General features: G+C 41.6%; 1 protein-coding gene across 3 annotated transcripts; it reads right to left on the bottom strand.

Moving 5' to 3' along the window:
• Positions 1 to 201: 201 nt before the first annotated feature.
• alg13 (ALG13 UDP-N-acetylglucosaminyltransferase subunit) lies at positions 202 to 23746 on the bottom strand. Of its 3 annotated transcripts, none has more exons than XM_048244729.1 (24): positions 23143 to 23746; positions 22806 to 22889; positions 22638 to 22688; positions 22495 to 22541; positions 22090 to 22162; positions 21767 to 21848; positions 21245 to 21395; positions 18232 to 18301; positions 18021 to 18129; positions 11403 to 11467; positions 9458 to 9558; positions 8682 to 8788; positions 8302 to 8545; positions 7655 to 7768; positions 7160 to 7304; positions 5701 to 5845; positions 5186 to 5221; positions 4071 to 4126; positions 3836 to 3907; positions 3102 to 3273; positions 2677 to 2784; positions 2414 to 2454; positions 1593 to 1767; positions 202 to 879 (listed from the first exon to the last, which is right to left on the bottom strand). In XM_048244729.1, the coding sequence occupies exons 1-24, from the start codon at positions 23260 to 23262 to the stop codon at positions 869 to 871; spliced, it is 2379 nt and encodes a 792-aa protein (XP_048100686.1). In that variant the 5' UTR covers positions 23263 to 23746; the 3' UTR covers positions 202 to 868. The 3 variants fall into 3 exon arrangements, with proteins under 3 accessions (XP_048100686.1, XP_048100688.1, XP_048100689.1); XM_048244731.1 differs by having other exon boundaries at positions 3836 to 3898; XM_048244732.1 differs by lacking the exon at positions 7655 to 7768.
• Between the last annotated feature and the right edge of the window lie 4207 nt (positions 23747 to 27953).

Raw genomic sequence — 27953 nt, 5'->3', positions numbered from 1 at the left:
TTTCGCCGCTACAAAACGCTATTTTTCTACCTCTTCTACAGTTCCAAACAACATTGCACTTTAACATTGCATTTTACTCCGGATAATTCCTTTAATGGCAAAGATGGAAGCAATTCTGTAGTCCAACCAGTGAAAGAACCAGTCTGCATAAAAAAAAAAAAAAAAATCCAATCATACATGTGGTTTGCAAAAGCTCTTTAATGTGGAAAGTGACCATTTAACAAAATAAAATCCTGACACAATTCTAAACCTTAGGAAACACTGGTAACACACGCATAGGGAAAACCAGATTCAGATTTCACCTGAGCTAAGCGGACAGAAGCGGCCCAAGAGACACATTCAGACCAGCAGTAACCGTGGGAACCCTGTGCCTTCCAATGTGCAAAAATATCAACCCTGTAACAACAAACCGTGAGAAAGACAAGCGATGCTTCAACATGGGGGGAAAAAAAAGCCTCAAGGCGAGGCCCGAATCACATCTCTGAGGTGAAAACATAAACAAGGTGCCTGGTGGTGCCCCCTTTACCCTGGGGTGCTGCTGCTACACGTTGGGTGGTGCCCCCTCCACCCTGGGGTGGCTGCTACACGTTGGGGGGCAGGTGGTGCACGAGGTGGGCGTTGTGTGGTGGGCGGGAGTGGTGCTGGGGGTGCGCAGTGTTGTAGTCTATCGGGTGGGCGTGCACCCAGGGCTGTCCCGGGGCCCCGGGGATCCAGGTGGCGACGTAGTGGTAGGTGGCAGGGGGCGGCGGGGGCGGCAGAGGGGGCATGTAGGGCTCGTACAGGTGGGGGAGGAAGGACTGGCTCCGGGGCTCCTGCACCAGGGGGTAGAAGACCGTGCCAGGGGGGGCAGCAGGGGGCTGGTCCAAGCTCAAGGGGGGCCTGAGGGGAATATGGAGAGAAGATGTGAAAGAATCAAACAAAAAGTTAAGAAACAGAGGCAGTTACAGTGCAGGCTGGCTGACCCTTTTTGTATGGAACCACAGCAGTTAGGCCCAACGGCAAAGAACACCCAAAGCAGGAGTCTGCTCCAATGACCGACTAATTTTTTTAATTTTTTTTTTTATTCAAAACAGACCTCTGAAGTTTGCCTACAAAAAGAAACTAAAGCTGCCATCTTTGCCCATATAAGGAGATCCGGGTCTTAATCGAAGCTATGGCAAGTTCCATTGCAAGTAATCTCCGGGGTAGCAAGAATGAAAGTGTGCCGTCTTAATATCCCAAAGATCACAGTGTCCATTAGAAGGCAGAGAAAAGAACAAAACATCTGCATTTCCGACTTCTTCGTCCACGCGAGAGTTTTAACAGGTGTGATAATTCAACAGTCTTTGCGGTTAGAAAACAGTGTTTGATCATATTGCAATTAATCGTTCAGCCCTATTATATGGGCAAAGATGGTAGCTTTTTTGTAGGTGAGCTTCAGAGGTCTGTTGATCTTCAGGGTCCTCCTCTAGCAGTGTATGATCAAAATAAATAATAAATCAAATACATTTCCACAGTGCCTGCTTGGCATTACTGATTGTTTAACAGACCTGCACCTGGTTGCCATGGTGAGCAGTGAGAATGGAAAACGAAAGCAAGATGGCAGAACTGACCATGGGTGGGCGCCTCCGTCTGTGCGTTGAGCCCTGCGCCACCCGGCTCGGAGTAGGACTCGGGCACCGTGTGGTCGAGGGCGTTACTGGGGTAGGACTGGCACTGGCCCTCCGTGCCCTGCTGCTGGTAGGCCGGGTGCGAGTGCACCATGGAGTGCAAATACGACTGATAGCACTGGATTATGGAAAAGGCAAAACACATGGACTTGTTTGAGCTACGCAGCATTTAAACAGTAATCAGGGCTGAAGCAGGGAACATTTCTGTGCCTGATGCCATTGTATAATTAATCGTTCATCGTTTCAAATCTGAAACAGGCCTGGCCTATCCGGCCATCCGGAGAACATGAATGATGACATATGTGCAGGAGCCATTTTACAAAATATTTCACTGCATGGTTAAAAGGCACCCTTATCAGTTTTTTGACCGTATCATTTCCAAAATCATTTTGATGGCACAAAGCCTCATAACATAACGAATGGCACTTCTGCCATTGTCTGAGTGGCCCTCTGTAGGTGATTACCGGCCTAACCCAACTTTCTAGTTTCAGGTAAGAACCATCTCGGTGATTTGCTGGAACAGTTTGTTATGTTTTTATGGGCAAGGTTTGCCCAAGTTGGTTTGTGGCTGTTTTTGGAGCCTGGGTTGTCCAGAGATCACATTTTTTTTACAGTGTATTAGGGACACAGGCAGCTAGCAGATGGTGAGGTGATGTTTGCTGTTACGTAACAAAAAATGTTTTAGCCTAAAAAACATACGACATCGCTTAGAGCACCTTTAATCCTCTTGCCTTCTAATCCACGTAGTCTAAAGATGCACTCACCTGCACTCCAAGGTTGAAATAGTACTGAATAACTTTATAGTCTGAGGAGAGGAAAAAGAAACAAGATGAATATCCAACGCGGGCAAGAAGTCCACACAACAAAGAAGTTCTTAGACTTCATGCAGCGCTGTGCAGATCTGGCTCAACATGATGCACGCATCATGAAAAAGTCCAGCATGCATTACGTTCAGCCAGATCTGCACAGTGCAACATGTCAAAGTCGAATGAGCCTATTGATAGCTTTTAATGACCCAAGTTCATACCGTCGGGAAGGTCATTCCCATTGGGGTCACAGGAGTAGGGTGGCGGAGCGACCATTCCTACTGCCTCGGCCATCTCATTAACATGCCACGGGTAAGACATGAATATACCTGCAGTAACGATAGTGAATGGGCTGCATTTATACAGTGCTTTTCAACTCAGAGTATTCAAAGCACATAACAGACTGATAACATACATGCATGCATACAATAATGGTGAATACTGCCATGTAACATGGCAATCTGCACATGGGGATGTCTTGAGTTTGGGGTTATCGGTCTTGCTCAAGGATGCATTGAATAGGTTAGATGGAGGCAGACCTTAAAAACCTCTCCTGCCTCCTCTGCCACTGCTGCATGCACTCATTCATGCACTCATTCATCCAAAGACAATACATCAGAGAGCATGTGCATGCATGCGTGCGTACCTGGCCTAGCTGCTGGGGCCTGCCCATGGTGGGCGATGTAGGAGGGCTGGGAGTCCGGTGGTGTGTCCGAGCTCCTGGAGGAGGAAGTGGATGAGGAGTTGGCCGTGAAGAGATCAGCTGTGGGGTGGGTGACCGGTTGAGAAGACGCGATCACAGCAGATTTGACCACCACCTGAAGGCATGGAACAATATTTACACACATGGCCTTTAGCACTGTCTAATGCATTAAAGGCACACTATGCAAGATTTTCACCTTTATGAAGCCAATTTGATGGTAAACGAACTTGTAATAGGCAAATTGTTCACCTAGCATAGATATACAGCATAGACGTAGCGAGTCCCTACCGAGAAAACCAGCCATGCAACTTCCAACAGTGGCTCCCCGCCAAAACTCGTGAGAATCTGAAACATTACCTTGTCAGTAGATATATCTCTTTGGAGATAGTTTTTGCCTGTTGTTAATCCTTCACCTCCACAACAAAAGCATTAGCATTGTTTACAGGGGGGATAAGTCACGAGAAGTTACCTATTTGCAAAAGCAGAGTAACATAAATACATCGTGACTCTAGAGGGAGCTCTAAACTCGCCACAAACACCTAAACCTGCATAGTGTACCTTTAAACCCATGCACGTGCAATGAACGCATGCATAAATACGGCTACACCAAAACGATGTAAACATTGTCGTTACTTAAGATTCAATGAGCCAAATAAGAGTTTTACAAACAGTCCAACCTGCTGAGAGTAGCTGTATGTAGCGGCGCCCTCTTGTGTTGAACCAGTGCACGAGCCACCTTCCTGGATGGTCTTGCCATCATGAACACAATGCAACAAGTCCATTGAACAGACATAGAAAAAAAATGAGGCTGTTTCAGTTTACACCATTCATAACAAAACTACACAGCAGTATGCAAAATCTTACAACTGCACTAACTAACTTTACACCGTTAGTGGATTTAATGGTAATTACCAAGTTGGCTGTAGACTCTGCTGCCGTGTAAACTGACGGGTTCTCATATCCAGCATCTGCACAAGACATGACAAAACAGCCAATAAAAGTGAACCTTCCTTAATGCCATACCAGCACTTATGGTTATTTAATGACAAATATTGTAAAATCAATTCTGACAACTGAAAGAAAAGTTAGAGATAAGAAAATTCAATAAGATGCCATAAACACACATGATCAAAACATTTTTTTTTTTTTTTCAAAAATGGTCGTAATGGTACTACTGAACCATACATACGCTGACGTACTGAACCTAGTACTTACAACTACCACTAGGAAAACTAATAATGAGCAGAGGTGGACAAAGTACACAATTTCTTTACTTAAGTGAAAGTATAGATAAACCTTGTCAAATATTACTCCAATACAAGTGAAAGTTGCCGAGTCAGATTTTTACTTAAGTTGAAGTACAGAAGTACTTGCTTTTAAAAATACTTAAGTATTCAGAAGAACAAGTATTTTGTCTTTTTAATCTATTGAAATGTAATGTTTAGTTCCTTACATCCAAAAAAACCCATCTGACCTATTTTCATAACTTTGATATATTATTGCATCCATTTAAATAGTTGCATTCATTCTCTGTTGACAAATCTAAAAACATTTTCACTGCGGAATACAAAACCAGATAACTCAATTATGAGTAGGCTACATTATTAAACAATAAATAATCTAAAGACCTAGCTATGTGGTGAATCTCAGGTGATTGTCTAATTTCATTCCAATTTCGCAATGATCATGGAGGATGGCCTGCTTAACACCAGACCACTTCTCAAATCTCAATTGCTAACAGGTTCTTCTGGGTTCTCCCAAGTTACATGGAGGATGTTCTGATGAAGAATCTGTTGATGAATGAACTTCAAGCTGGTCTATCGCATTATTGCATTTAAAGAATCAAATATAGTTAAAAGTAACTTCATGCTCATATTTCAAATGCAGTGGAGTCAAAAGTCAGAAGTTCCCAAAAATATTACTCAAGTAAAGTACAGATGCTCAAAAATCATACTTCAATCAAGTAAATGTACTTAGTTACTGTCCACCTCTGGTAATGAGGCATATCACCATGTTCATTTACTCACCTCCTGCAGAGTAAACATAGTCCCCCGAATATTCTCCTGTAGAAGATACAGCCTGCATTAAGCCTACACAACATGGCAAGCAGCCGTTAAACATCCCAGTGCTATTCTAAGCTCCAGCACAACTAGCATCACCACTACTACATACAGTATTCCAATCACAGCTGATCACACGGCACACACACACACACCATAGAATATTGACAAAAAGGCATATTATAATTTCCAGAGAAAATTATGAATTGAGATCAGGACAGTCTTGCTGCTTAATAAAATCACAGAAATATCACTGCTGAACAATAAAACAAAGACTTCAGACATCACAGGGGTAAATAAAATGTAAATAGCCAGTCTTGTTCAAGCCCTACCTTCAGATTAGCTACCTCAAAACACCAGTGAAGTAAATGATAAATAAATAAATAAATAAATAAATAAATAAATAAATAAAAATAAAAATATATATATATATATATATATATATATATATATATAAAAATACAAAATTGTTCCAGTCCTACCCTGCTCTCCTGCAGTGCTCCTCTCGTCAGTGTCCTCCTCTGAGGAGGTGACGGCCTGGTCCCTGGGCGTGGGGGAGGGGCTACACCCTCGGGGCACCCAGTAGGACGCAGCCGCTGCCACCATCGGCCGCCCCACTGGCTGGCCCTGCACAGGAGATTAAAGTTAAGGGGACCCTGTGCAGTTCTGTCCTGCACAGGAGATTAAAGTTAAGGGGACCCTGTGAAGTTCTGCCAATTTCTTCGCCGTTTCCTCGCCTTTTTTTGCTCACAGTTTTCTCTACAGAGCTCCCCCTACAGCTTCAGAGTATATATTTTAGACATTCCTCGCTCGGTCAGTCTGCAGTTTCCTCTTTCCCCGTTCCTCTGAAAACGGTTTACATGCTTTCTGCTTCTTTTCGCCGGCGAATGTCTGAGAAACTCCATCGCTACCTTGTTCTAGCCGGTGCCTGGCAGTATGTGTCTATAGTTGGTGGTCATCCACTCACATCACTGGTGGCCAAACATGTTGCCTTTGCAGACTGGTGGATGAACTGTCCATCTCCCATTGGGAGGATAAGCCAATTCACATTGAAGATTGCCTAATTGGCTTGCTTGTGAAAAAGGAGGCAGAAGTGAACACATTTTGGGCGGCATTTTTAAAGATGCCGGCAGCCCGCTGAGTATATTTTGGGCTGAATTAGCCAGCCTAGCATGGGCCTACCTCTCTGCAGTTATATATTAGTTAGCCCATCATGGGCCTACCTCTCTGCAGTTATATATATAAATAATAGTTAGCCTAGCATGGCCCTACCTCTCTCCAGCTATATAGTTAGTTTAGCATGGGCCTACCTCTCTGCAGTTATATTAGTTGGCCTAGCATGGGCCTACCTCTCTCCAGCTGTATAGTTAGTTTAGCATGGGCCTACCTCTCTGCAGTTATATTAGTTGGCCTAGCATGGGCCTACCTCTCTCCAGCTGTATAGTTAGTTTAGCATGGGCCTACCTCTCTGCAGTTATATTAGTTGGCCTAGCATGGGCCTACCTCTCTCCAGCTATATAGTTAGTTTAGCATGGGCCTACCTCTCTGCAGCTATAATAGTTAGCCTAGCATGGGCCTACCTCTCTGCAGTTATACATAATAGCTCTATGTATGCACACCACCAGGTTTAGCATTGTTTTCACTCTGTAGCATCAATTTGCTCCGTTCTGTACGCATCAATTTGCTCCGTTCTGTTGCTCTTGTTCTGTACTCTGTGCATCAATCTGACAATACTACCATAAAACCAAGACAAACAAAAAACACTGAAACATCACAGATCAACACTAAATGGGATGAATTGGTGCAGCACAAGTCAGGCAAGTTTGAAATGAACTACTGGGAAATGATTAGGTCATCTGCTAAATATAGCCAGTAACCCATCACAGTTTATGGTCAGAGTACCCAGTGAGGACCACAGGAAGTGTTGCAGCAGTCACCTACCTGCAAAGGGGGAAAGGCATTCTGGCTGCCTTTGTCAAGATCATAGAAGGTTACTGGACCCCCCATATCTTGGATCTCCTCCGCACCACTGGGAACCAAGCTGAACTGGCACTCCTTGGCAATAGTTTGCATGTGGCGCCGGACTCTACAACAGGGAATTGCCATTAAAAGGAGTCATTCACGTCAACAACTCTGAAGTCAGCAACAATGATCAGCAGCTAATTTTTACTTCAAACCAAGGCAAACATCCATGTCACAGAAATCCCACTTTGAAAGGCTTTATAGGGCCGGTCAGACCTACTAGTGGCGGTGCAGGCGAATTAAGGACAAGGGTTTCGATTTTGAAAATGACCAGCAGATTTCAAAGTTTGACTTTTAGAACTTGTCTGACCGAGCCTTCAGAGCTTTGTGGGAGTCTAAACATTAGCATTTAAATGAACTGAAGTGAAAATGTACATGTTACTCAAGAAACAGTGGGACGTAATGAATGTTTACCGAGGTCTGAAGGAGTAGTTTTCAAAGCTCTGGTAACAGCGCTTGCCAGCATTGTGATAAAAGGACACCTCTGGCCCAATGAGGTGATGGCGATTCACAAAGCGAGAGGAGCGTCTGCTCGGGATCAAGGAGAACATGCATGGAAAACAAAAATCACATCACCAACTTTCACCACTACGCACACACCCCACGCCATCCCTCTACACCTTTAATAAACATTAACAAAAAAACAAACAAAAGAAAACAGATTTAGTGTTGATGGCAGTGTGTGGATATGCTTCAGGATGCCACTACAGCTACTAAAAGCAAATGGAGCGTCTGCTCAGGATTGAGAACATGCTTTAGCAGCCTTCACCAATCCCCAAGCTGCACGGGAGGGAGGGGGAGGAAGTAGCGAGCTAGCTCTCCGTTTTGTTTGAAAGTCAACAGAAGTGACGTTAGCCAGCATCGCTTAGAGCACCTTTAACAGGTGGGAAATGACTGACAGGGTAGAGCCTTTAGTTACTAGTGTGACTGTAATGAGGGTAACAGGATAGAGCCTATAGTTACTAGTGTGAATAATGACAGTAACAGGACAGTCTTTAGTTGCTAGTGTGACGGTAATGACTAACAGGACATAGCCTTTAGTTACTAGTGTGGGGGCAGACCTGGGGGAGCCGGCGCCGCGGTGGGCCCGAGGGTTGGGGTGGGGGTGCGGGCGGTAGTGCTCGCACTCCATGCCTCTAGGGGGCATCGGGGGTCCGTGGAACCCGGCTGGCCGGCCAGGGGGCATGTTCCCGGGGGCGGGCTGGAAGCGGGGACCCATGCCAGGCTGTGCGCGGGAACAGGGAAGGGGCACTGCAATAGCACGGGGCTTGCGATAGAAGCGCCGCCTCCCTCGTACCTCAAAATCTAGAGGAGCATAAAAACTCAGCAGTGAACAATGGGCATCTCCATAAACGGATCCATACTGCAGCTATAGTCAGATGAGCAATATCAAGTTGTAGAGAGGAGGTACTGTATCAAAGGGAAACCAATCAGAACGTACCCTGATCTGTGGAGTACTGGTCAGAGGAGCCTCCTTGGCTGATGGGCGTCACCTGACATGCAGGAACAGGATTCACCGGCTTCAAGTTAGCCAAGGACACCTGGATCCTACACAGGCAGGAAAGCCAAGGGTAATGCTTAGTTGGATTAATTCACAATGGCATCAGCTCACTTCAGCATCAGATTAATAGATGTTGATACACTGTTAAAGTATTAAAAATGTATTCAATCTCAGTTAAGCCTAAAATCAAGCGTGTCCATGACGGCAAGCGTCCCGTGTTATGCATTTTGTAAAGCTGGATGCTTGTCATGTTATCAACAAAGGGGCTTTAATTGTTCAAAAAGATTTTGTTGTTGCTGTAGGATTATGTCAAATACTGAGTATCTCAATAACTAGTTCATATACATACAAATCCTCACCTACATAAACAATGATCAATTTTTAAACATTTACAATTTTTAAACAAATTATTTGGCCAAAAAGGAAATATCCCAAAACTTCACTTGAGTACCACTGTTGTGAAGTGTCAAACATATTTATAAAACACATCATATGCATCATCAATGAATAGGCCCAGCATATACATTCATACCCACCATGAGTGAACGTGACGGAAAGGTGTTATTCATTCATGTGGATTATGAGTGAATACAATGCCAAAGTGTTTTTGTCCCATGAGCAGACACAATGCCAAAGTGTTATTGCCCCATGAGCAGACACAATGGCCTGGTGCCATCTGCCATGTGTATAATGAGCATGAGTAAACATGACCTCACCGCTCTCCAAGCTCCTCAATGAACACCGTGACTACGCTGGTCTTAGTGCCCACTTCCTGGATAAAGGCGTTGTAGTACCTCCCCTTGGGATCAAGGCGCACCTAAAAAAACCACATTCTGGTTCTTTAAGACTTTAAGACCTTTTAATACCACTTCTAAATGAAATGGAAGTACAAATAATCAAAAGTGGAAATATACAGTAGTCCAAGTAAACATACTGATGTCTGCTCAAAATGAACAGAATGGTAAAATGACTAATCGGTTGAGTTTAAGAACATTGGGCCTCATTCACCAATATCTTCGTAAGAATTTTCTTAACTTTGTTCTGAAGGTCCCATGAAAACCTTTGTGAATTTGCTTAAGAGTTTTCTTAAATCTCGCAGTTCTTTGCGGTCGTTCTCATCATGCGGAATACCATTTCTTCTTAAGTTGACAGGGTGTGCCAATTGTTCTTTATTAGCACAGGTAAACACCCCATCAATCCCCAAAAAAGGGCATGATACTGCAGGGCCATGTGCACACAAAATTGAGGCTGAGGCACCAGCTTTCATTTATACTGTATATTATACACTACATGAACAAGACAATTTGATTACTGTATATGACACATGCTTTGAAGGGAAAGCACTGCTGCAGGAATTGAACAGTAACATTTGAGTCATCATATTTAGTAGTTAGTTTAAAAAGTGAAAAAGTGTTGCATTTATTTTAAAATACCTTATTTTTTTGTAAAATAGTGGAAATTATTATTTTTTATTCAAAAATATCATAAGTTACAAAATATTTGTCATTTAAATTCTGTTATATTTTACACCTGCAGATATGATGAAAATGCAATAACCATTTATTTTGCACAAACAAGTCAGTTCCCAAATCTGCATAAGAGTGTTCGTAGACTTAACCTGACCCTCGCCAGATGAATTTCGTTCCGCTTAGCTCCGCCTAGCTTCACTCACATCCATCTGGGACCTCTTCCATTGAGAGTGATTTCTGCAACCGACTTTATGGTTCAGCCAATCAGGACGCAGGGCGGGAGTTTCATAGATGTGACGTAGTGGAGAAGCGACCGTGAGACTGTTATCAGAGTCACGGGTTGGCTTCGATGTGAGTGGTTAAAGTAGCACGTCAATAGATGACGAACAAGTGGCTTATTCAATCATATGCAAGCATTTTTTGATTAGGCCCAGCCTTCTGAAACACCATTCCAATGGATCAGTTCCAGATGGATGAGGGAGCTAGGCGGAGCGAAATTCATCTGGCGAGGGTCAGGTTATCGTAGACTCTGTTCTTCCTCAAGAACAAGAAAACATTGTTGAATGCCAGAATCTTCGTAGAAACTGCATAAGTGGGTTTCAAGAACAATTGTTCCCCCCCGTAAGAACAGTTGGTGAATGAGGCCTATGGTCATCAAAAGCTGCACAGTAGACTAACAGGCTCTGACCTATCCATGCAATGCACATATCGGAAATAATTATTACATGGCAGAGCAGATTGCCTGCATTTTCGTAGTGACATGACTAAAAAAAAAAAAAAAAAATATATTTAAGACCCATCCAATCTGAATTTAAGACAATTTAATACTTTAAGGCCTTATTTTTAGGAAGTGATTAAGACTTTTAAGGACCTGCGCCACCCTGTGTAACCTAGGAAATTTCAAATAACCAATCAAATTGCACTGCAATTTTAGTCAGTGATTTTATGAGTTATAGGGATTGAGGTTTTCAGTATTCAGACAAGTTGTTTAGAAATCTTATGTTAAAGGGTGAAAACACTATAGAAACATACAAACAAACATGGTCTCCCATCTTTATAATCACGTCCACAATATTTGCAACAGGCCAAAAAGCACAGGAGGGATCACCTTCTTCATAGTCTAGGTCACATGTATCAAAGTCCAAATCACTTTAAAAATAAATAAAACTGTACATTAGGGCTTACACCTTACCTGACATTTGTCTCCCAAGAAGTACTGTCTACCTGCGATTACTATGAAATCAGTCTTCCTTAGCTCTGTGGGGTGAAAATTTAGACATAAGGCATAGAGAAGTCAATACAGGACACCAGAGGTACCCTGGAAATCCAGAGTTCTCGCGAGAGCACAATTTGAATCGTGTCTGCCAGACACTCTGGCAATGAGTAATGATGCACGTTTCTTTTGCCCCTTGCATCGCGGGGAACCAATCACATCGGTTTATCATATATTGGCGGGCCACAGGCGAGCTAAACAGATGACGACAGCCCTGCAACTTTAGAGGTCAGTAAACATTGGTTGTAGTGTCATCCAATTGCATAGAAGTCCGGAATCATTCAGAGGACCGGTAAACATTGTCAAACATCACTAAATAGACAAATCTATCTTTTCCTGTTGTGTGCATTCAGTACTTTGTGACTTTTTGTACATCTGTTTAAAAGCAATAGAGTTTTAAAACGCAAGCCAGATGGCAGCAGCACGTATTCAGAATACAGGGGATGGCCTGTGTCTTGATAAATTTGTATCGCTTTGTTGAACACCTGCTTATTAAAATAGTCAGTGAGACTAACAAACTTCACTCCCACCATCTTACTGGCCACATTTACCATCTTGGAAAGTGCATTTTTGTCTCTGATGGTGACATTTCCATACCAGCAGATAATGGACAATGTGAGGATTGACTCAATAAAACAATGGCATAAAACAATGCCATCAATGTTTTGTCCACCTGAAACTTAGCCAGTTTCCTAAGTGCAGAGAGTATTTGTTGCCCTCTCTTGCACACCGAGGTGGTGTTCAGGTCGAATTTAAGCCAGTCATCAATCAAGGTGCCTAGGTACTTGTAAGATGATACAATTACAACATCTTTATCGTTGATGACACTGTGCGTTGGAGCAGGGGGAAGGCGTCTGAAATCTATGGACATGTCCTTGGTTTTACTGATGTTCAGATGCAAAAAAGCATCTTCACACCATGACAAATTCATTGATAACAGGGCCATGACCATTCTCATGGGAGTTGGCCATTACATTGTTGGTGGGCAGACCCTTAATCTTTCTAGATTATCAGGGTCTGGATTTTGCAGGCTACCACTGAGGTAGTAACATTATTATTATTATTATTATTATTATTATAATAATAATAATAATATTTCAAGATTTCATATCATCTGTGTGGGACTGAGCTTTATTGACGTCGCTGATTTACATCTGGAAAACATTGCGTAAACTCTATGCATGGGTCAAAAAAATGGGTAGAAATGCACAGGGCTCCAGAGTGCGACCAATTTGGTTCAGCCAATCAGGACGCAGGGTGGGAGTTTCATAGATGTGACGTAGTGGAGAAATTATTAGCAGACACTTAAAATTATTAGCAGACACTTTCGCCCAAAACATGCATTACATGTTAACCAAGGACCAAACAAACCACACCAGAGAGGTTGCTCACCCCTCCCTTCAGTATTTCCAGACAAACTCCACAGGGTTTCTTTTTTGTTGTTTGGGGGACAGGCTGCCATAGACAGTAAAAGAAATGGACAAATAGACTTGTTTTCAATGAGAGGGCACCGACACAAATTTGTACGGTTTTTCAGTTGCCCTCCCATCGTACTGCGCACTGTTTGTGACGTCTTAATCTTGTAACTTGCTGTAACTCGTCTGATTGATCGACAAAGATAAACATTGATTCATTTATTATCCACATCACGACAAGTGATATCAAGTCGTGTTCATGTTGAAACTACCAGACATGATCCTCTTCAAACACAATGTTAAAACAAAAACAAAAAGTTATAATCTTTCCACTTTTCCGACCTACTGTCAAATACCTCAAATAATTACAGTTTTTTTTTTATTATTATTTTTATTATTACAGTGCATGAAAATGCACTGTACTGTTATTCCAAGGCTTTTTCTTCTTCTTCTTATTAGAGTGCATGAAAATGCACTCTACTGTTATCAATTCTTCTTCTAATCCGCTTTTTACTTTTAATACAGCTTCAACTGTTTAACATTAGAAACTTCATTCAAACTGCGTTATGTAGGTCTTACTTATGTGACTTCAGCTATGTATTTTTCAACTTTGTAACTTTTATACTTTTAAACTATTAATTAAAACTACTAAAATTTCCCCATTGACTTAACATTAGATTATGACATCACACTAGCAATTAGAATCCTATGCCAGGTGTTCAGGCCACCTGGATCAGCATATTATTGGTTTTTGCACCCACGTCATAATGTCATGTGACCGCTTTGTTTACAACTAGAGTGGTAGGCAAGAATGGTAGGCAAGGCACTACAGAGAGGGTAGGCAAGCCTACAACAGTCGGGTTGCATAGGCTACACATAGTTACAAATAGCTTCAAAATTGAAATTTTAATATCAAATATTGACCGGATGCCGACCACTTGTGTAGGCCCCTAACAGTTGGTTTTACAATAAGAAGCAAAAGGCTTAATAAACCGTTTAGCCAAACCTATCCTCGTGGTTGTGGAGGATGATCGTTAGCAGCTGTGAAGTCTTTTTTATTCTCAAGATAGCCTAATGGTGTAGCCTACTGTCTGTCTAAGACGTAGGCTAAAATACAACTATCTACAGTCATCCAAAAAATGAATTGCCAGAGACAGGCTATGAAGGGAAAAAGTGCAGCATTTTAAACATGGCAAGATTATTTTTTACCTGAACAGTTTGTTCTAATTTGTCTCGTGGAAATTAGGTGCTTGTGGACATCAATCACCTATCTCCTGTCCTTCTATTTCAAGTTATCATGTGTGTCATTTGATTATATAATCACAACAAATGCTAATAAATGAAAACAGAATAGGCTTTTTATGCTATAGGTTAACGTTACAGGTCACTTAGGCTAACTCCCCGTATGTCAAAATAAACTGATTTGATCCTAATAGTTTAGCGATCACACACAACAACAACACAGCAACCTCAAACACCACTGTTGAACCTAGGCTACTGCTTCAGTCATGTAAGAAATAAGCAGTTTATGAATTATCTTTACCCGTTTAATCAAGTCCACATGACCAAAATAACAACATATTTAAAGGCTGAGCTAGCATAACAGCCTAATATAGGCGATGCTGCAATGGATAACTAATAAAAAGTTTCCACACAATTAATGAACTTTATCACTCACATTCTGAGTTTTTCTGGGTGGTTATATATCCATGCAGATCGTCTTGGAATAAAGCCATCGCTGTTATATGATATAATATGTTACAGGATTCATGACTAACGCCATTAATGTTATTATGCTGACTGACGCTGGCTATAACAGTAGCTTCTAGGCTACCGTTTTAAAGTCTGCTGAGTCTACTGCCTACCAAAACCTGTATCGCTGTTCAGTTGAAGTTAAATGATCAAATATTGTTTGATTTTGTGTCAGCTTTCAGAAGGAAGACATGTTCCTTTCTGGTCAAATTCGCAGCTTCTAAGAAAGGCTATAGATGCCGTGTAAACCGAGTTTTGAACAGAGAAAAAAGTTAGGCTACCATTAGGCTACATGCAGGTTCTCCGATACAGATCAATGCACCAAATCAGGGTTTATTTTAGCGAAACAACGTTCCTGTGACAGGCTATCAAATATTGAACAATGGGATAACGTTTCATCATCACCTTTATTGATGCCTGAAATGTTGACATTGCTGAAATACAGAGATGTAGCCTACTGAGAGGCAGCTGCAGACAACGATGTTCAATGGGTTCAACTTGTCCTTTGCCTACCAGCTGGATGTAAACAAAGCTATAGAACCTAGAATACCTCACATGAAAAACGTTAATATGGCTCTGGCCAGGCCACCTGGATCAACTCTGAGTTTCTCAGGCTTTATGACATCATAGCAATTAGAATATTGTGCCAGGTGGTCAGGCCACCTGCATCAACTGTCAGTTTCTCAGGCTTTAAGCATACAGTCTCATTCTATGCTATAAGCCTGAGAAACTGTTCAGTCATTCCAACTATATTAAACCTCATCTACCTAGTTCAGTCATTCCAACTATATTAAACATCATCTACCTAGCAAATAATTTAACCTTTTAAACCATGCAACTATTTAACTGTTCAGTCATTCCAAATATATTAAACCTCGTCTACCTAGTTCAGTCATTCCAACTACATTAAACCTCATCTACCTAGTAAATAATTTAACCTTTTAAACTATCCACCTATTTAACTGTTCAGTCATTCCAACTACATTAAACCTCATCTACCTAGTTCAGTCATTCCAACTATATTAAACATCATCTACCTAGCAAATAATTAAACCTTTTAGACCATCCACCTATTTAACTGTTCAGTCATTCCAACTATATTAAACCTCGTCTACCTAGTTCAGTCATTCCAACTATATTAAAACTCATCTACCTAGCAAATAATTTAACCAATTAAACTATCCACCTATTTAACTGTTCAGTCATTCCAACTATATTAAACCTCATCTACCTAGCAAATAATTTAACCTTTTAAAACCTCATCTACCTCATAACTGCTAAAATGATTATCTAAGTTAGCTAAGTCACATGGTTAACATAGTTAGCATGTTAGCATTGTTTCCAAAACTGCTAGAAAACATGAGCTAAGTTAACTAAGTAACTTGGTCAAACATTAGAGCCATTCCAACTGTCAGTTATCATCAACTATCTACCTATATAGAGCCTTTAAACTATTTGTCTATCAACACACATTAAACTCTCAGTCTGTCAACAACTTTTAAACTATCTACATATAACTTTTAAACTTTCAACATTCATTAAACTATCTGTCTATTAACAACTGTTAAACTATACATTCAACTTTTAAACTGTCTACGTCTAAACTATCAACTTTTTATTAAGCTATGCTATGTCTGTCCTAGCTTCATTTTCATGCACTCGTAATTCCCTGGAATTACATTCTCTAGTTCTTCTTCTTCTTACGCAGTTAATGCAGCTTAAACCGTTTAACGTAGAAACTTCATTCAAACTATGTTACGTAGGTCTTACTTAGGACATGTGGGCTTTGTATTTTTCAACTTTGTAACTTTTATACTTTTAAACTATTAATTAAAAAACTAGTCAAAATTTCCCCATAGACTTAACATGGGCTGATGACATCACAATAGAGCTGTTAAGCAATTAGAATCCTATGGCAGGTGTTCGGGCCACCTGGACCAACTGCCAGTCTCAGGCTTTAAGCATACAAACTGGCCCTATTAAGACTACACATCCTGTTCAACTGCTTCCTCTGCCAAAACTGTTTCAAAAATAAAAGTCCTCACTACAATATTTCACTGTTAAACAATTTAACCCCTTTAAACTAAACTTGTTAACTGTTCAGCCATTGTAACTGTTACTTGTCATCAACTATGACTCCTACCCACTGTAGCTAGTTAGCTAAGTCACATGGTTAACATAGTTAGCATGCTAGCATGTTAGCATGCTAATTAACATTTTAACAAAACTGCTAAAAATGATTAGCTAAGTCAGCTAAGTAACATGGTTAGCATGGTTAACATAGTTAGCATAATTAATATGTTAACATGCTAGTTAGCATAACTGCTAAAAAATAATTAGCTAAGTTAGCTAAGTCACATGGTTAACATACTTAACATTTTAACATTGTTAGCATGCTAGTTAGCATAGTAACTTGTTAACATTATTATCTTTGTTAATATAGTTAGCATAACTGCTAGCAAACATTAGAGCCATTCCAAGTGTCAGTTATCACAACTATCTACCTAAATAATTTAACCATTTAAACTATCCACTTATTTAACCGTTCAATCATTCCAACTATATTAAACCTTATCTACACGGCAAGTAAAATTATTTACCTATATAAACTATCCACCTATTTAACTGTTGAGTCATTCCAACTATATTAAACCCCATCTACCTAGCAACCAATATAGTTTGTTTTACTCTGTATGATATTTTGACATCATATTTTTTGCATTTTCATGCACTGTATTTCCTTCAGGAAATGCTTTTCTAATTATTATTATTGTTTACTTGCCTCTGTAATGCTTTACCTTAACATACAATGATCATTGATTTTGCTAATGAGTTTCCGTGCTGGCTGGACTTCAGGCTGGACTTGTTCTTTATCCAAACAATACGGTTATCTCCCTACGGTGCGACGGGCATAGTTACGTCAAGTTAGCTTCCCTACAACCGGACAATGGACATGCTAAATATTGTTCTTACGAGAACCCAATGTTACGTACGAGGCAGTTGAGCCTGTTTCGCCTTGTATTGTTTATGCATATAATACAAAAGCTACAATGTCGGCACAAGATATAGTTATAGATATAGTTATATGAAGTTATGGGATTTAAAAAAATCCTAAATGAATGGGCGTTCTATTGGGTTAGTGAAGGGTTGATGTGTTTCAACTTCCGTGAAATTGCCTGCCCCCTTGCAGGTTTTTTTTTTTTTTTTTAAATCACAGTGCACTCACAGAATGGCCAGTGGATCGTGGGGAGATGATTGCGGAATGTGACAAAATGTTATGGACTCGAAATAGCGAGTTGAACTTGGCAAAACATCCCAGATGAAACATGCAGGAAAATTTCCAAGACGTCATTGGTAAGTTTATACATACCTCGGCGTGTGAAGTGCCAGACATCAAACTCGACATTGCGATACACATTGGGATCCAGAGATTTGACAACTTGGTAGGTTAAAGTGAATGTAGCTGGTTCCTCTGTAACCTAGAAAGAGTGTAAAAGCAATGCAATGCAAAATTACCTTTTAATTCCCTCAGACAGTGAAGGAGACCACAGCCATACATAATGCAAATTAAACAAAATTACCTTTGATTCATCTAGTTCCAGCCTTGCCTCATCTTCAATATGATAATTGCCATCCAGGTCCCAATCCTCTCTTCAGTGAAAGTTAAAGTATGGTGTAAGATATTTACTTGATGTACCTTGAAACTGTTATTCGCACAAAATATCAGTTTAAAAGCCCATAATTCTGTGGAAAGGCTGTTGATATTTAGGTGGAGATTACATTAGCCAGCGGCAGGTTTCCTATCGTTTCCATGGTTCAGCAGCGGAACGGTGGCAACGCTGGCGTAACGCTAGCGTTGAACAAGGCTGAGCGTTGAACTTGGTTCAACTTTAAAGCGCAACACGAGCGTATTCAATTGACAAACCGTTTGTGTTGCTTAGAAACGAGACAAAACTTATGATGGTCTGAGCGTTGCGTTAGCCGCTAGCTAATGTGATCCCCACCCTACACTCAGCAGCCACCAGACTACACCAGCCTTCCCTTGCATGCCCCTGAAGGCCAGTCGCTCAGTCCAAGCCACAGGGTTCCCCATTAGCACAAGCGCCAGACATATGAGTGTACACACACCAGACAGGCAGCTAGGAGGCAATGATGAGCAATCTGCTGAATATGACAACAAATGTTAAAGCATTAGTCTCAGAGACAGCACTTTTTTTGTTTTTTTCTTAAGAATAATTTCGGGGATTTTTGCGCTTTTTTAATTCCGATCAGGCAGTGAAGAGTGACCGAATAAATTAGGGGAGAGAGAGATGGGGTGGGTTTGGGAAATGGCCAAGGGTCAGATTTGAACCCGGGCACCCACTCAGGCATCCGTAGAACAGAATGTGATTCAGATGACAGCCAACTCCCCCTGAACACAGGACTGCATGCGGGTATAGCAGCTGGTCTTTGCATGCTCATCAGGAGCTTGTCTACACTGGTAGGTGGGCATTGGCCATTTTGGAGGTCAGATTCCTCAGATTCCAGGCACAGAACTAGAGTGAGTTTCACGACTCAACAGCAATCTTGCAATGCAAAGTGCAATGCACAATGCAGTTATGAGGCAGCTATTTTCCTATTCAAGTGAATGGGGAGGCATACAGGAAGGGGCAGGATCTGTGTAAAGACTACTACCATATTGGCGTTACGAACTAATCCCAAAGCCCTTTTAGGCAAGTCCCTCCACTCGGCAGCCATATTGTAACGCTTTTTGGGCACTTATCGGGCGTCTATTTCGGGCAGAACTGGGTGTGCGCAAGGCATCGCGAATCACAACACCAACCTCGCTCCAGCTGTGAGATCACAACACTATTGGCACGATGTCTTCACAACATACCACATGATTGGCAGAGTGTATTCACATGTCAACTTTTGGCAGCGGAAGGGGCAGACTATGTGAAGACTACTGCCATGTTTGCATTACGAACTAACCCCATCCATTTCTATGGGAGATTCTTTGAGCGCTGCGTCTCCTCATTAGAAAGTCTCTGGGGTTACACTTTACATGAACATGTCTACATAAGAGTGACATGACACTGTCATGAAAGTGTCAAACATTATAAACAAAGTCATAAACGTTTATGACATAACGCTTAGTGTCATTCGGTTTTTGTCATGACAAGTTAGGGTTGGTGTTAGTGTAATGGTTATGACAGTGCCATGTCACTTATGTAGATACCTTCAAGTAAAGTGTTACCGTCTCTGGTAATAATTTGCCTTATTCAGGCGGCGGCCATTGTGTAAACCAAAACAAGGCTACGGGATACACTGCCCATATCATTAAAGCATTTTCGCCACCTACTGGCGAATGCATAGAACACAACAATCCTATTGTTTGTGTGCCCTGTAGCCTCGTTTTGGTTTACACAATGACCGCCACCTGAATAAGGCGAATAAGTGTCTCTGACCTTATTCAGTATTATATATCGATATATCGGCGGCCGATATATTATTGGCCGATAAGTGAAAAAAAGAAAATATTATTATCGGTCCGATAACAGAATTCTGGCCGATAATTTGCGCCATATTTTTTAAAGTCCTAATTTAGGCCTAAATAAGGTCCGTCTGACTACACTGAGCTACTTGAGCTTGGTTGGCTATACTTTTTCCTCAATATAATGTCAGCGGTGTGAATGTATTTCACCACTCTAAAAAAAATCTGTAGATATGCATTCATTTGGGAATCTGTGCATCTCAAAATCGTCTTGTGAATGATCCGCCATTTAACCTTACCAGAGCGGAGCTCAGCCCTATCTAGAGCCGTCTTGTGCTGGTGTGTTTTGCACTTTACCGCTGATGATCGGGTAAACAAATAAACAAACTTCGTTAGTGGGGCGAGTACATAAGTAGGCCTAGTTCTAAGTTGTGTTTTAGTATTATATTTGCATTACGTTAGCTTGGGTTTTGTATTACTACCTAGAAATATGCTAACCATTCCTGCTTCAGTTCCAGACAGGTCATCATCATAAGTTATTAAAACCTTCGGGGCTAACCCCTTTCATTTCTGCTGCAGCAGGTTGTGCGCAACAGAGTAGACGGACATAAGATACAGTCTAAGGAGTTGCAGCTTTATTCAGTTGAAACTAAACATAAGTTTCCCTCACAAACTGATTTGGTTACTATACTGTAGCTTATTCCCAGCTGAGCCTTTTATGAGCGTTTAGTCCTAAATTAAAACAATTCATACTCTCTAGCCACTCACTCGCAATTCACTGACGTCAGGTTCACTTAAAGGAGCCACACATACTGTAGGGCTAGGCTACTGTTATGTTGTTGACTGCCGCACTATTGAGGACTATTATGAGTCCTGTCCATCATTTGGTGGTAGGTAAAATTACTGCAATACAATTATGCTTATTAAATGCTTTCCCCAAATCACTTTTCACAATTTTAATATTATCAAGAGTAATATTATCGGTTAATAACAAATCACTTTTCACAATTTTAATATTATCAAGAGTAATATTATCGGTTATCGTATCGGTCACAACAAACCAATAAATATCGGTTATCGTTATCGGCCCTAAAATTCCATTTCGGTGCATCTCTACTGACCTCCTCTCATCAGGGGTATCGTAGCCCCCTTCATCACTGCACATGGAGTGGCTGTTCCTGTGGCGCCGGGTGTGCCACACCTCTGTGGCCGTCTGGAGGTCCTTGGGATCCACGCCCAGAACCTGGGTGTACAGCATCTCATAGAGCAATGCTGGGGAGCAAGGACATCATTTAACACATTAGTGCCCATTTACAGATTCATACTGAGAGCTTTGGCCATGCATGGCAAAAATGCTAGCAAACTGATAACAGACAACAATATGGCCAAAACACACAAAAGACAGTACTACACTAATCGTTTCCTATTCGCACTAACTCTTATGCAGGACAGTACTACACTAATGGTCTCCTAATCACACTCTACCTTGATTATTCTCCATTTCTTATAAGTCGCCTTTGGACAAAAGCATTAGCTAAATGAATAAATGTATTCTTATAAAGGCATACTTTCAACACTCACTTAAGGAGTGTTTAATGAGGGCAGGGGAGAGTATCTCCATGTGTTGGAGGGACAATGCTCACTTTGACATATTCGTGCTGAAGGGACATAGGTCTTCGGGTAGACAATGTCATAGTGCTTGGTGTTGGAGTAACATAGCAAAATCTGAAAAGCGAGTAAAACTGTCCATGTAAGCATGTCATCTTTGTGCGGTTTCTTCTGTATGACAGTGTTATAGAATTATATAAAATCACAGAATTGATTATTTTTTCTTTAAACACACAAATTATAAAAGGATGGATGTGACAGGTGAAAAATCGCATGATACAGTATTACACAATTACGCAGTTATATGCTTAAATCCTTTAGCAGTGCAACTATGCTGTATTACTAGTGCAGACTTCACCTTATCCACGAAGTCATCCTGTGTGATCTCTGTTGGAGGACCGCCAGGATACCTATAGATCACAAAGCACCGCCTGTGCCACAAAACAGGCAGTCTTTTCAAACTAAAGAACAATACAGTCACCATCTCCACTAGATTCCAAATCAAAGGTTATTCATTTCTAGAATTGTTATGGAGTTGGCAAGCGTTCCCAGCAGTAGAAGGACATGTTAAGAGGTTGTTGTTTTTTAGTCTCATTAGACATTGTAGTGGTGCTTAGAGAGAAATCATGACCAGTAGAAATATTACAGTTTAAATACTTGGTTTTAGGATCTAAAGGATCTAGGTCTAATCTGAATACTGAAGCATGGTGGTACGTTCTAGGCCTCATCTACAATATGTAGAGTGCCTTAGCGTCAGGTATACCTATGAAGCAGGGACAAGGCCTTGATCTCCACTTGACCTGCAGTTTCCTATCAGAAATTAAGAAAGCGCCATGAATAAAGACTTATGTGCGGACATGGAAAATCTTGACCGCGCAAATCACTCAAATCAACAAGATTACATACCATTGGGTCTTCCAAACGTTCAAGATATTTCTCGAAAGACCCTTCAACATACTTAAAGAACAAAAAGAAAAGATTGCTGCTTGAATACTGCTGTGGTGTGTCCATGTAAAAATAGCTATGCAACTTAGTGTGGAAACTATTGTGTGAAGTGTGCGACACTTAACCCACCGTCTCAAAGATGCTCCTGTTGCTTCTCATGAAATTAACACAGTCAGTTCTTACTTTCTGGTGATAGAACTGAGTGTAGTACAGCTTGGAATGAAGGGCAGATGGAGGGGTTAAAATAACAACTTATAAAATCACTTGTCAATGTAGCCTAATAGGTAAGCTAATTACACATGTAGAAGCGGGTTGGAATCCGCAGTAGCCTCTTAGCCAACTTCATTCAACGCCCATGCTTCCGCCAAAATTAAACATCTGTTTTGTCAACAAAAACTTAAATATTTTGGAAATATTTTTTACAGGAACTTGGGGACACACAACATAACGCTAGTTTAATAAATACCTGTTCAGAAACGGCTCGAAATAGACAAGACCCATCTCGAGCCACCATTTTTCTGTAAAGACCATTTCTGGCGAAATATTCGTCCATGTTTGCAAAATATTTCTTCAGGGTGTTCTTCATTGTAATGTTGTCACTAAGACATACTAAATGTGCAAAGTATATTATAAAACTCTGCCAACTTTCCGCATCAACGAAAGGGACCACACGGTTTTCCTTTCGTGAGGCAAAAGCGCAACAGGTGCCTCTAATTTCACTTTAAGAGGAGCCGTAGGACGCGCACGTGACACCTAGTGCATTTTATCATTCGAAGTGTAAGTTATTAAATGTAATTTATACAGATAGCCTAGCAAGATTGGTATGTATCAAATATACATATAGCATCTCCATACCAAGCCCACTAGTCTTCGTCGCCAGAGCAAAGTTTTCAATGTGCCAAACATTTTCGAATAGAGACTAGGATTGGTTGTCGACGACGGAATTGTGCGCCAAATGTGCATTTTTTGATTAGATAGGCCACATTAGGTCTACAGTTTCTCTCCTCAACCTCTGCCGTTTTAAAGTTAAGTGATTTACGGACTTATCAGTTCAATTTGACTGATCCCATCCCCGGTATAGCCTGGGCCTCGGGTCAAAGTTGGCAGGTGTGACAGGTGTGACATTTATTTTAATGAGGGTGATTTCATCCAGTGCACCTGACGGCTTCAGTAAAATCAAAGTCCTTTTAGGCAAGTCCCTCCACTCAGTGGCCATTTGACAACGCTTTTTGGGCACTCGTAGGGCATCCATTTCGGCAGAAATGCGCGTGCGCAAGGCTTCACGACACCAATCTTGCTCCAGCGGCGAAATCACAACACATGATTGGCACGATGTCTTCACAACACACCATATGATTGGCTCAATGTATTCACACATGTCGACGTTTTGCCGAGGAAGGGGTGGGATATGTGTAGACAACGGCCATATTGGCGTGACAAACTAGCCCCATGCATTTCTATGGAGTATTTTTGAGTGCTGTGTCTCCACATTAGAAAGTCTCTGGTAAAATCAGCTAGTTCATTTTGTGTATTCTATTGCGTAGGCCTAATTGACATATATCAGGATGTTTGTCAAGCCTGAGTTTATTAAAAAAAAATTTAAAGGAGTAAATTCATGGTCTGTGATATACAGTTAATTTTTTTCTGATTGGGCTTGGAACAGGTTACAAATTCCTTCACACAAGGCCCCAGTCATGGCGCAACTGGCTGGGGCACCTGCACCGTACGCCGGCGACCCGGGTTCGATTCCCGCCCCATGGTCTTTTCCGGATCCCACCCCGACTCTCTCTCCCACTCACTTCCTGTCAATCTCCACTGTCCTATCCAATTAAAGGCATAACAAGCCCCCAAATAAAATATATATAATACAAATTCTTTCACACACTGATTGTATAATGGTCTCAGGAAAATTAAGATTATGTCATTATGCAAGGCAGACTTGTGTTGCTTGTGTGTTGTATGTTAGAATCAGAATAAGCTTTATTGGGTCAGATTTATGTAAACAAACAAAGGAATTTGACTCGGGTTAATCTTTGTTCTCAAAGTACAACACTCACTTTACATTTAAAGAATAAAAATAGAAAGGACAGTAAGATATATATATATATATATATATGTACAATAACAACACAATAAAAAAAAACTGCTACAGGAGGCTACAGGATACACTGCATATATTAATGCATTATCTTATCTATCTCCCTTTTCAATGCAACTAGCGATTGCTGAGCACCTTTACATGTCTGCTTCATTGAGACACATAACTGCTGACATTTGAACAATCAGTGATTTATTTCACCGTTATCTCCTTACGCAATCTTTAGGCTACAGATGGAATTGTCGTCTGAGTGATCCAGATTCGTGGAAAATCCCAAGCGAGTTACAATTCTTATTTGTGTGTGTGTGTGTGTGTGTGTGTGTGTGTGCACAACCTTACTTGCACAATGCTTTATGACTAGGCTACAGAAATCCAATGAGCTGACATTGCAAATAATAACTAAGGCATCCTCCAATCAAAGATGAATTAAATGACTTGCATTGCGAAAAAAATGAGCAAAGTATAAATCATATGATAAGAAATGAAAAGCGCTCTGTCGTATCTCTGTCTCAGACGAACAGCAGCGGTGTTACGGAGGGCATGATAAACATCCGTCATCATGTCTTGTTTCTCTGAATGATTATCACATGAACCATAACCACATCCACATGACATCCAAGAGGTAGGTCTAGACCACGTGCTCAGACATAGATAGATAGATACTTTATTGATCCCCAGGGGAAATTCAAGGTCACAGTAGCATACAGACAACACACACACACACATTCACAACAGCAGAAGGTAATTAAAAGTATATAATATAAAAAACACAACTAAGCAATAAGGACAGTAGAAGATAAATATATACTAAATACTAAATATACTAAAATACAAATTATACTAAATAACACTTAATCTAAATCAATTCTAAAAAAACAGTATCCACATAGTGGGTGATTAATCAATCAAGATGCGCTTGCAATGACTGAGGCAGGGACTGAGCCTGTGATTCTCTGTGCACTGTGTGAATGAGTGTCATGGTGATGGTGCAAATGAGTAAGTCAAACAGTGCAACAGTGCAAGAATAAAGTCTATATCTATATCTATATATATATATATATATAACTATATTAAGGAAGGTATACGTGGTCACAGTTCGGCTGTGGCATGGGGGAGGGGTTGTGCATATGTGCTAATATAGCACACAAACAGTGAGGCAGAAGACAGTGGTAAAAAGTGGCTTGTGGACAGACAGTTCAAGACATGGATTGTCTTCATCACATGTGATGTTAGAGCGACAGGTCTGTAGTCATTAAGCTCACTAGGATGTGGCTTTTTAGGGACAGGGGTGAGACATGATGTCTTCCACAGTGTTGGAACTTGTCCAAGGCGTAGATTCAGATTGAAGATGTGCTTCAGTGGCTCCCCCAGTTCAGCAGCACAGGCCTTGAGTAGCCTTGGACACAGTCTGTCAGGCCCCGCTGCCTTATTCGTGTGCAGTTTCTTTAGTTTAGCTCTCACTTGATTTGCTGTGATGATGGGGGGTGTAAGGGGAGGGGAGGGGGAGGGGTGCATCTGGGATCTGTGTGTCTGATGGCTGTTGACTGAGGTCGTTGTCGCTTCATTGTTCGTGATCGCCATGTGGTGGAGGGGTGCAATATCCAGTGATGGTGGGGGTACGATAGCCTGTGATGGTGGAGGTGAGTGTTGGTATTGAGGGGGTGTGGGTGGGGCTGGAGCTGAGGGGTGACCACCTCCTTGATGTCCCTGTCAAGGCTGCCAGAGTCGTGGACGCCTCAACAGGCACAGGCAAAGAGGCGTCAGGCGGGGGCAGGGCGTGAGGTGATGGTGGCTTAGGTCAGGTGTCACCGGGATGCAGAGCTGAGAGACTGGGAGGCTGGTGGCTTAGGGCAGGCACGTTGGGTGTCACCGGGATGCAGGACAGACCACTGGATTGAGACTGGGAGGCTGGGAGGTGCAACTTCTGTTCCACCTTCCTTCTGATAGTTTCATGCCGTCCCATGCCTCCTTCATGTTGTTTTCCTCCTTCAGCTTGACTTTGAGTTCCCCTTGACTTTGAGTTCCCCTTGCACGCGCCTCAGCTCTGCCATGTCCCCCTCTCTGTACGCCATCTTCTTCCTATTAAGAAGGGTCTTGACATTGCTGGTTATAATATCCAAGGCTTGTTATTGGGAATTGAAGTGTGAAGTGTGAAAGTGGGTCAGAGTTTGGCCATTTGTTGACAGGCTGTAACTACAGCAGTGTGAGCCATATTTGGAAGTAGGCTGTAGGTTTCAGGTCATGGACAAGATAATTTAGCTTGTAAACTCTGGCCCAGAGGAAGCGAGATTCACCTTTTCCATGGACACAATCTCACTGGCAGTCCACACACAGACACACACACACACACACACACTTGTAACATTTCACCTGCTCTGCATTGATCTGCATTGTCCACACACAGACACACACACACACACACACACACACACACACTTGTAACATTTCACCTGCTCTGCATTGATCTGCATTGATCTGCATAGATCTATCTATCTAACTACAGCAGTGTGAGACATATTTGGAAGTAGGCTGTAGGTTTCAGGTCATGGACGAGATAATTTAGCTTGTAAACTCTGGCCCAGAGGAAGCGAGATTCACCTTTTCCATGGACACAATCTCACTGGCACAGACACACACACACACACACACACACACACACACACACACACACACTTGTAACATTTCACCTGCTCTGCATTGGCAGCTTTCCCAGGAACACACTTTCACTGGCAGTCCACACACACACACACACCTGTAACATTTCACCTGCTCTGCATTGGCAGCTTTCCCAGAAACACACTTTCACTGTGGCAGTCCTCTCTCTCTCTCTCTCTCTCTCTCTCTCACACACACACACACATACACACACACACACCCGTAACATTTCACCTGCTCTGCATGGGCAGCTTAGGAACACACTTTCACTGGTAATCCTCACACACGCAGAATCATAGAGTAATGTCTATGTAGACCTACTTCCAGTACTTAATACCGTATCACCATACACTGTACAGATGCTAACAGACTCTGCTTGAGCCGCAGTCCAAAACCTGAAACTGGTTGAACAAAAAGCCAAAAACAAATTAAGCACCAATATTTCTGTGTAAAGCATTACATAAGCTGGCATTATACTGTATTAGTGAAGTTTTACCAAATGCATGTTGTGCCACTAAGTCCTT

Source organism: Alosa alosa, chromosome 6 (genome assembly GCF_017589495.1).
Source record: "Alosa alosa isolate M-15738 ecotype Scorff River chromosome 6, AALO_Geno_1.1, whole genome shotgun sequence".
Taxonomy (NCBI): domain Eukaryota; kingdom Metazoa; phylum Chordata; class Actinopteri; order Clupeiformes; family Clupeidae; genus Alosa; species Alosa alosa.
The sequence above is the reverse complement of the archived record's forward strand: the minus strand, read 5'-3'. Positions and strand labels throughout refer to the sequence as shown.

Coding starts and splice junctions, on each gene's coding strand:
- alg13 (XM_048244729.1), bottom strand. CDS start 23,262: ATGAAGAACACCCTGAAGAAATATTTTGCAAACATGGACGAATATTTC. Junction 22,689..22,805: donor ACAGGAGCATCTTTGAGACG/GTGGGTTAAGTG, acceptor TTGTTCTTTAAG/TATGTTGAAGGGTCTTTCGA. Junction 5,846..7,159: donor ATGCCTTTCCCCCTTTGCAG/GTAGGTGACTGC, acceptor TCTCCTGTGCAG/GGCCAGCCAGTGGGGCGGCC.